We start from the raw sequence: 10,903 nt of genomic DNA on the forward strand, positions 1-10,903 counted from the left end.
CAAATGACAGCGAAAATATGTTTGGATAGCACTGGCTCAATGGCCTTGAAATGGAGATGGGTACTGCCCCCCCTATAGTCGCCAACGACTAGCAGAGTAAAATCCGCAGGGACTCCCTTATTCATTAACAAAGAAATATATTTCAGCTTCATTTTGCAGTAGAGGGAGGTTAGGCATCCAGTTAAGACATGCAGTCTGTTCAGGGCTAATCATTTCTATTCTCTTTGCAGATTCCCAGCCATATTCTGACGAAGAAGGTTGCTCAGAGGTATTCCTCCCAACCGACAGCGACTACGATTCCAGTGATGCTTTGAGTCCACGAGAATTGGATTTGGTTTACTCGTCCTCCCAGGATATCTCCCACCAGGCCGTGAGCTGTTTGAGTGGTAGTGCTCCAGATGTCCTCCAAGTCCACGACATCAAACCTTGCCTGACTCCGAAACAAAACCCAAGAGGGAGCAGCATCTTCGAGACAGAGGTCGATCAGTCTACGGAGAACATGCAGGGTCTGTCCATTGGAAGGCTTTCACCGAAAAACCCAGAAAAGAATTCCGGCTCAAAGCAATCCTTGAGTTTCCTAGGGAAAAAAAAACACGGGAAGCATCAACACTACAATTATTTCAGCCGACATCATCGTTGGCTCCGTGTACACAGCGAAACCCAGTCTGTCTCTCTTTCTGAAGGCCTCTACACTCCCCATCTCACGCAAGCCATGGACTACTCTCAAGAACCCACTCCTGGGGAGCAGATCAGCATTTCTATTGATTGTCCCCGCAGTACTTTCTTATCTCATGCTTCAAGTCTCCCAGAAGAAGGGAAAGACAAATACCAGGAACTGAGGCCAAACATCCGCCGAATATATGTTGAGCCTTACAAGACCACCTTATCCAGTGAAGGTAGCAACAACCAGTCTGGAGATCATACAGATTTTCACAGCCCTTTAGGTCAGGGCAGGATTGCAGAAGATCAGTCTTGTTCTAACATCACTGAAGTGTTCAGTAGCGATCTTTAAGAGATCATGTTGCTTGGTAACTCTGCTCCTCTGCCCTGCCTTCAAAATACGATCACACTTGCCGCAAATGGGAGGCTAGTTCTTCAAAATAAACTTTGCATTCGGAAGTCCCAATTCATGTCTCTACCAAACCGAGAGCAGACGTTCGCCATTATTTTCTAAGAAAAGACATAGGGGAAAAAATTTAACTTTTGCCTCTATGCTTACCTGCATTACAACTTCTAAAGTTAAGTGGCCGATTCTTGACTCTTATATTTGGCATTTAACAAGGCAGAAAGAAAAATGTTATCTTTTTCACATGAAAAAGAAATTTGCAGGAAACTTAAAATGTTTCACTACGGAATTTTCCCATCCTAAAAAGTCAGCTTTGTCCCATGCTTATTGAGTAGCATTCATGGCCCCAGGAGCTGATTTTTAAAAATAAAAAATTCTCTGAGCATCAGGAACTTTACTGTGTTTCACCAGACTGGGCAACGCAACATCAGTAAGGACAATTGTGAATAATTCACAGCAATTGTTCAGAAAAATAATGTTGATTTTTTAAGAATGACAAGATGCCAGTGGGGCAGGCCAGAAAGGTCTCTGCAAATTCAAAGAAGATTATCTGATTATCTGATTTTACCTTTTCCTCCATTTTAATCCTCTGTGGGAAAGATCACTGAAAAAGATCTTTTCCTTGATCCCAAAGTTCTACTGGAAGAAAAAAAAAATCCCACCCACTGTTTTGTTTTTGTTTTGTGGTTTTCATATCTACAAGAGTATGAGCAGTTTTGCTCCTACAGCATTTTTCAGCTATGCCATTTGAACAGGATAAGTCTTTCAAGATACAGCTACCTTAAATCATTAAATCAGACCACTTTCTCTCTTCAAGATTGTTTTTTGCACATTATGGGTTGGTAATTCCCAACATTCTTCAGGTGGAAACCCAGCTAAGTGATATAAACAGATACAGTTTTAGAGACAGCATCAGTTGGCGATCTTATTTGGAAGGAAGTCTTTCACCTTATCCTTTTTCTTACATTTCAGCTGTTCAGTTGATGGGATTTGACAGTTCACCCTACCAAAAATGCAGAATGAGCACATAAATTTGTGGGAACACTCAGGCGTAATGGCATGGGTTCTTCATCATAGTTTACTGATTAACTGTTTTGAAGAGGTGATCCTCCAATCATGGTTTATCTTTGTTTCTTGTGAAATCTACTGATCTCAATATTTTGAATGTAAGTATACCATTGGGACTCGAATCCCCTTTAATTTATACAACTCCTCAGTATGCAGACGGATGTTCATATAGGATCTCATCTCCAGGTGGCTCCAGGTGGGAAGTTAGATTTGTGAATACTGCCTTGGACCACTTCTTAGATGGAAATGTACCATGGGACTCATCAATATATGTTATAGGACCTGGAGAGGAAAGGGTACTATTAAACAATTCTACGGTTAAGGGTATAGGTCATTTTGGTTAAGTTTAATTGATAACAAAATGAAAGTTTTACTCAAGTCAATGAGGCCATCATCAAGTCAATGACACCATTATCAAAATGTTTTTGCACAGAAATGAAAGTATCTACTTGCACTATTCACAAGAACATGGGTACCTCTGTAGTTCTCAGCCCACTGATCTCTAGGGAAAGCAGAACCAAGCATGATTACACCTCTCTGAATAATCAGGACCCCAACCTTATCAGGAGACGCTCAGATCCTGGAGCCATTTGAATGCACTAATCACCTCTACTGAAGTTGTTAACTGCACTGATGTTTGCAGAAGAACTAATCATCTCTTGCATGTGCAGCAAGCTACCAATTTTAAGGGGAAATGGCAAGTTTTCCATGATACTATCAAGATTTCCAGCTAGCATTCATTAGTGTCTGCTTACTTGCAGGAAATCTGCCCCCCTAAAAAGAACAACAGCACTCAGTTTTCTGCTGGATTAGTTACCCACATCTTCATTAATGCTTAGAAACTACAGGGGCCATGCAGAAAGTTATGTCTACTTCTTTGTTGAAGTATAAATATTTTTTTTCCCAGTGGAGCCAATGAAAATTTGAAATAGTGTGATGAGAAAGGGGAGTTCCATATGCATTGGTGTATATAAATATATACATGCATATATACAGGGAAGGGAATGTTTTATTTCCAAAATGAATATCAAGAGTCTTTAAATATTAATGCTTTGAAAAGATATATGCATCTTTCTATTCTAAGTCTTACATACATGCTCACCAAAATGATATATTCAGTTGCTGGTCAACTCTTTAAATGCTTGGCTCATGACTGTTACAGGGTGTAGATAAATGGCATAGATAATAGATGATTATGTAGATACAGATGTTTATATAAATGTAGTTATAAAGATATAGATCATATAGATATGCTGCCTTATGGAAAAGTTTCTGGTATATTTGAGAAAAGATGTTGCACTATTCAGAGTTTTTTCAGGAGTTTACTTTTGCCATCAACAAGAACAACACCCCCACACACAGAGATACACACAGAGACACACACACAGACCAAGCACATTTTTGTATTTGTATCTGGTTACCATGGCAAATGTTCTGGTTTCCTCTTCTTTCACCCATTGCAATCTCACCCCATGTAACAGTAACATCTCTCCTAATGTTACTGTCCTACAAAAAATTTAAAAATCCCTTGAATTGGTAAAATAGCCAGAAACTTAGTTCCGCAGTTACATTCTTCATGTTTTCTTCAGTGCTGTTGATGCCAAAAACAAAACACTCCACAGTATGCATACAGTGGGAATATGTCCCAGTTCTGGCCCACTTTGAGATTCATTCTCCATTTTTCCTTAAATTTTCTCAGATTCAAGAATAGGAGATAATTGAGGGTGAAAAAGAAAAATCTATCTTGCACATACTAAGAGGGCTGGGCAGGCATGGTTACCAAGCCACTTTTTTTTTGGGGGGGGGGATGTTTTCCTATTTTAAAAAAAATCTGGAAGATAACTGGGATAATTCCAAAACCAGCTATTCCAGAATAATTCCACTGAAGCCAGGAGGCATCTTCTAAGGCAAGTGGTTGGTGAGCTGGACCACCAAACCATTGTTTTGCTGCTTTGCTCAGTTGGACAGGGAAACAATATGAATGTCATGAAAGATGGTATGTTTGGGTAGGAAAGAAGCTATTTAAAAGAAGGAACCAGGTAATATTTCCCAATTTTTACTCTCTTGTCTGAAAGTTTAGCTACTGGACAGAATTATACCTACTCTTCTCCCTTAGGGGAAAAAAAAGCATCTTAAGAGAAAAAAGTGTAAATGAGATTTGTAAGATATTAATAGCAGCATCAGCTTGATCACAAAAACAGCCAAAAGGCTACTTGCAATGGCAATATTTTGAAGATTGCCACTAAACCAGCATGGGATCCAAAAATGCATCCCCAATCCTTTGCAATGTCCCAAGCAGAGAATGTTGGGGCACGACCTTTGGGTGTGTGTATGTGTGTATGTGTGTGTGCAGCAGCTTGGGAGGCAAACATGTTTTCAGCCAGTCTTATTAAATGCCATCCGGCCTTGTCTATATAGAGCAATTTGGCCCTTGATTGCTTGTTCTTGTTCTGATTCTTATTGTAATTTGTTGCTGTTCATGCAACTGAGTGTATGTTAAAACTTTTAATTGTACATTAAATGCACAATTTTGTGTGCTTTAAATTTCTGTACATACACAGATGCACAATACTATAAATACTGTGTGTCAATTGTCCTCGGGGAATTTTGCCTCCCAAATAGTATTTTCATGTATGTTTAAAAAATGTTTAAAAATACTGCTGTATTTTGCGTGCCTCTCCATGTGTGTGTTTAGAAAAGAGGACTGGCTCTTACACAGAATATTAAAGGAATCTAATTTTCGACATATATTTTTGATAACTTGAAATGTATTAAATACTCTTTTAATGGAAAATTTGATCAGCCTAAAAAATACTTAATCTATTTGAATGAGTGGTATTCATAGCCATGTTATTTTTGTTTTTAATTGGGATGTGATTTTGTGTATAATAAGGCATCATGGATAAGATTTCCTTTTGAAATTTTAAAAACATAAAAGTATTTTTTTAATTGCATTTTCAGTTTATTTTACTCTCCAGTATTAGATTCAGATCACTCATTCAGTTCCATACAATTTGCTTTTGGTCCCTGCTTTTGGAATTGAGCTAGATGTTACCATATATACATGTGCCGCCCTTCCCCATTACAACTGAATCTAGCATTCTTTGCAAATTGACCAATTCCAAAACATCTTTACAACCAAGCCCAGGAAAGGTAGTAATTGGCAGGGTTTCAAAAAAAGCTGAGCGTTTATTAATTGCTTTTGCTCACCCAGTGACTTATGGGGTCTCCCCACTTGCAGGAGAACTAAATGTTTCAGGAAGCAAGTTATGATGTAGACTTTTGTGGGCTACTCGCATTTATCCTACAAAGTGCCCTAACGGTCTCTGTTGCTCCAGTTCTATTTTTTTATTATTATTATTACTTTTGTTTGCCGTCCACCTCACCATGAGGTGACTCTGAGTGGCTTACAATATCATTGTGGAAGCTGCCCTAGAATAGTGAAGGAATCTCCCAATAATCTCTCGTTCTCGCGTAGCCTTATTTCCCTGATACAGTAGTGCAAAGGATTGAACCTGGAATTTGGGGCCTGCAAATCATTAGCACTGGAAAGACTACAGGTATTCCTCAACTTATAACCAGTCATTTAGCAGTGGTTTGAAATTACAATGGCACCGAAAAAGTTGACCTACAACCAGTCTTTACCTTTATGACTGTTGTAGGATTCTCAGTCATATGATCAAATTTTGGGTGCTTGGCAACTGGCATGTATTTATGATGGTTGTAGCATCCTGGGAGCATGTGGCCACCATTTGCGACCTTCCCAAGTGGCTCCCAACAAGCAGAGTAAATGGGGTATTCGCTTAACAACTGCCCGATTCACTTCACAACTGCAGTGATTCGCTTAACCACCATAGCAATAAAGTGTGTATGACTGACTCACTTAACAACTGCCGTGTTTAGCAGCAGAAATGTTGGTCCCAATTGTGATAATAAGTCGAGGACTACCTTTATGGATTTCAGCTGGTTTACCCTGAATTTCAGCTGCATGCTCATTTTACAAGTTGTTTGATGAGTGGTGACAACATGCTCTACTGTCATCATGGATATGTGCAACTGCAGCTGCTCAGAAAACACACTTAGCAGTATCCCACATGACAAACTGGCATAAATTAGCAGTTTACCACACCCATAGCTGATTATACATTTCTGGATGCCTTCCTCCATCTGTATCTTCATACTTCTGCAAGCAGCAGTGTTGTGTAGTAAAATCCCACTCCACTGCAAAGCCCACTACTGCAGGTGATTTTAGTCCAATCTCTGAATGCCAACCTCAAGCAATGTGGTGGCCTAGTGGTGAAGACGCTTGCTTCGCACTTGGAAGGCTGAAAGTTCAATCCTAGGTAGGGTCAGATGTTTCTCTTTAGAACATGAAGAGAAAATATCTGCTGCAAACTCCGCATAGGCATCAGGAAGGGCATCCGGCCAGTAAACGCTCAGCTCCATCTAGTCGCCCTGACTCTATCCTAAATAGGGACTACAGGGTCATAAAAAGGGAGGGTTTTTTTCTGTATCAACCTCATCTGATTCAAACATGTAACATAAAAATAAAGCACCCATGTATCCGACTGAGTTCATTAGGAGAAAAGGGATTCTCCAAGGAGATGCTTGAAAGAAGAGCAATAAGGTTCAGAGGAGGGGAAAGACTGAGAAAATCATAGTTGGATAAAGACGATAATATCCTCCCTCTGAGAGGTCAAAATTTCAAAGAAGAAAAGGTAGGATAGGAAGTGGTGAAAAGCAAAAGCAGAAAAATCTGGAGAGACTTGGCATAAAGTTGTGGCAGTTTGCTTTCTTATTGTCTGCCTTTAAGTTGTTTGATTACTAGTTCTCACTCCTTTTCCATGAGCTTCACAATCTTGTTAACCGTAGAAGGAAATAGTGCGATATGTAATGTAGTCTCCACAGAGAACTGCTACAATAGTTGTCTGCTTCCGTGATCAGCCGAGTGCTAATTGAGCACCATCCTAGGGCACAGACTGGGAGATTCAGGGGATCCATATGGAAGAACAGTGAGCCATGAAATGAAATTGGTGCAACTACATAATGCTGCTTCCTCTTCCTTTCCAAATTGAGCCTTTGCACATCAGTATATATGGTAACAGATTTTCTACTGAAGTCAATTTGAAGCACTCTTAAGACAAAAGAAACTTATTCTGTAAGCTTCAAACCACCATCGAGAACATTTTAAATTCATTAGTCTGCTTCGATAACAACAGACAGGGTTGTACAAAAAAACAAACAAACAAAAAAAGCAGCCAAGGAGTTTCACACGAAAGTGTTTTACCAACATGTGTCCTTCCTTTTCGGTTTCCAAAGATGACAGTTTTGTTGCATGTACCAGCCTAAGTAAATAAGTAAATAAACCATGAAAATGCTCTCAGTAGTCACGTCCTGGTGACATACATGACATCATCCCTCCAAAGCCGTGCCACTAAAAGAAACCCTAGTATGTGTGCATGTGTCTTTATGGAATTGGGGCATTTCTGCATGGACCACAATGTATTCTCTGGGATTTGCTTGGTTGGTTGTTTATGCTCACCAGAGTACCTCTTTGCACCAGATAGAATCAAGGTGAGCATTCACAGTTTCTGTAAAACCCGTTCCAAATAGTCATGCCTCGTTGTAAAGGAAGGACTGTGTCGTTTTCTAACTGCCTCTTGTGTTGTACACTGAAATGTTTTAAAACCAAGCAGAGAAAAAAAAAAGCAGCTGTGCAACGGAGCAGCTTCTTAACAGCATGTTTGTGACTTGCTCTTCTGATAGCAGCAACAGTTTGCATTTTTTCCTTCTGTTTTCTTATTCAAATGTGTTGTCCTTTCCCAAGTAAAATGTCGCTTTTCCTTAACAAACCTTAATTTTTAATTTTGACTTCAAATAAAAGAATACAATTAAAACATCAACAGGAGCTTTACATTGTTTTAATCACACTTGGTTTGCATTTTGATTTGCTTTCTGGAGATCTGGGAATTCAGTATTTTACTGCTGCAACCTCCATTTTGACTTTCCTGACTTTCCTGCAGAGGTCAGGCCTGAAAGAAAATGAGCCGGCCTACCAGCCTATCCACCTCTCCAATAGAGGCCTAACGGCAGCTTCCCACTGTACTCTTGCCTGCTCCCAGGCCTTGCTCCATTCCCCATCTAATACAAATAGTCCTTGACTTACAACTGGTCCCTTAATTACCAAAATTATGACCTCCCCCCAAAAAGTACTTATGGCTTGGTTCCAAAGGCCTCTCCCTCTCTGCTGGTCACGTGACCACATTTCAGACACTTGGCAACCTGCCCATATTTACAAGGGCATTTCAGAAATAAACCTCCATTTGGTTATCAGTGACAGACAAGATCTGAACCTTCTTAGTAGTAGTCACTCGGTGCTGACTTCCGGTGTGGTGTTGATTCACGATAATGCTCGCCTGCACATCGCTAGACGCACCCAAGAACTTTTGAAGCAGTTCAGTTGGAATGTTTTTGATCACTCACACACATACCCCATAGCCCAGATTTGGCACCAAGCGACTACTACTACGGAAGTTCAAAACTTGTAAGACCTTATTGACAAATGCCTCAATTTGAATGGCGATTATGTCAAAAAGTAATGTAATGTTGTAGTTTTCTAATGTGTATAATAAAAGTTCTGTATCTGCGAGTGTCTATCATTGATAGCCAAATGGAGGTTTATTTCCGAATTGCCCCTGTACAACTCTTTGCAATGTCTTGTGGTTATATGACTACGATTTACATTTTTGCCCAAAAATGAAGTTTATTTCTAGGTTTCAGCAAAAATGCCCCATAGTGAGTAGTAGGTTTGCTTAGTGTCTGTGATTCACTTCATGAAACCGCAAGGAAAAAAAAGTAAAATTGGATCAGTCACCCAGTTTATGAACGTCATGATTTACGACCATAATGGTTGTATCTTCACACCAACAAGGCTATTTGTATTGAATTCTCCCCCCCTCCCATCCGCCAAATAGTTTTGAATTCTAACATTTGTTGGAGGAAGTCATTCTCTTTAACTACAAAAAGAAATGGCACAAAACAAATCAATTATCGTGGCCGTAACCGTAAGAAGAGAAGGAAGAATGTCTAAGCTTCTCATTCATCCATTAGACAAGAGGCCTTCCTTCGGATGGGTAGTTTGTTCCTTCTGTAGCTCGGCATATCAATTTCTGAATGTTTTAACAAAGTCAGAGAAATGTGTTTTCTTCCTCACTCTCGCTCCCTTCTCCTGCCAATAAAATAAAATGTAGACAGAAGAGGAAGCTTTTACCGTATTTATTTCATCTCTGCTTTCGACACATAATTTGTAAAATAGGCTTGCCTAATTCCTAAGAGAAAAACAACTGGAATATTCTCAGAATTCATGCACGATCCATAAGAAGGTTTTTCACAATCACCCGTAGAGGGTGTGCATAAAAGTCTGTCTCACAGATGAGACTAACCCAGATATAGCATAATGTGTCATATGTAAGACTATCTATCTGAAAAGAGATATTGCCTGTCTTCTGTGTGATGTCCTTCAGTTTTTTTTTAAATGTACCATATTCCATTCCCAGTCTTCCCTTCCTTCAGATCTGGTAAGCATTCCCTCCAGCTGTTCATCCAAGTTACCAATAAAAATATTGAATAGTAGTAGAAGGTCCACGAGACCAAATGTTATAACATCCAACTGAATATCTCTCTCAAGTTTCATGAGCGTCTACTCATACCTACTACTTGAATATGGTCTTTGACATCCTATGTGTCCACTTAATTCTGATTCCACTCAGTTTCCATTTAAGTAGCTTGCTACTCAGAATATCAAGACATACTTTGTTAAATCCTTTGCTTAAATCAACACGCGCGCATACACACACATCAGCTGGATGACCTGGGGCCAATCTCTCTCAACCAAACTCACCTCACAGAATTGTTGTTGAAAAAAAAAGGAGAAGGAATGTGTGTTGGATAAGGTGTGTTCGCCACCTTAAGTTATTTGTAAAAGCAATTAAAAGCAGGTTGTAAATAAATAAATTTATAGCTTGTTCAAATTGCTGTCAAATATGATTTTGATGGCACAGTTGTCCTTTTAAAATTTATATCTGATCATAATGACATGCAATGCCATAAATGATATGAAGTTGGTGTTTTTATGAAAAAAAAATAGATGCACAGGTATGAGATTACAGTAACAAACTTTACCTCGCAAGGCACAAAAAAGCACTCTGATAAATTGCAGCATATTTAGTAGGGAGAATCTGATTCAAAATTCAGAAGACATTTATTTCCTGTGTTGGGAGTGAGGAACATGGTTCATGGAAATGCAATATATTTAGTCCCCAAAAATGATATTTTCCTTTCCTCCTTCTCCATGTTGGTCTTGCAAGTGCTAATACAAGCGGTCTCAACTTACAACAGTTTGTTTAGTGACCGTTCAAAGTTACAACGCCACTAAAAAAAATGACCTATGGCTATTTTTCACACAACTGTTGCAGTTTCCCCACAGTCACGTGATCAAAATTCAGACACTTGGCAACTGACTCATATTTATGATGGTTGCAATGTCCTGGGGTCATGTGATCCCCTTTTATGATCTTCTGACAACCAACATCAATGGAGAAGCCAGATTTATTTAACAACCGTGTTACTAACTTAACTGCAGCAATTCACTTAACAACTGTGGCAAGAAATGTCGTAAAATGGGGCACAACTCAAATAAATGTCTCCCTTAGCAACAGAAATTTTAGGCTCAATTGTGGTCGTAAGTCGAGGATTACCTGTGTGCCCAAA

At 39.4% G+C, this 10,903-nt stretch overlaps 1 protein-coding gene across 1 annotated transcript in view; it reads left to right on the forward strand.

Annotated features, from left to right (window-relative positions):
* ANKFN1 (ankyrin repeat and fibronectin type III domain containing 1) overlaps positions 1-1,012 on the forward strand; it is a 137,117-nt gene extending 136,105 nt beyond the window's left edge. The window contains exon 18 of the mRNA XM_039343567.1: positions 231-1,012. Within this exon, the coding sequence (XP_039199501.1) occupies positions 231-1,012 (782 nt within the window). The remainder of the gene's footprint in view (positions 1-230) is intronic.
* The last annotated feature ends 9,891 nt before the right edge of the window (positions 1,013-10,903 follow it).

Source organism: Crotalus tigris, unplaced genomic scaffold (assembly GCF_016545835.1).
Source record: "Crotalus tigris isolate CLP2741 ecotype Arizona unplaced genomic scaffold, ASM1654583v1 scf7180000017865.1625608, whole genome shotgun sequence".
NCBI lineage: Eukaryota > Metazoa > Chordata > Lepidosauria > Squamata > Viperidae > Crotalus > Crotalus tigris.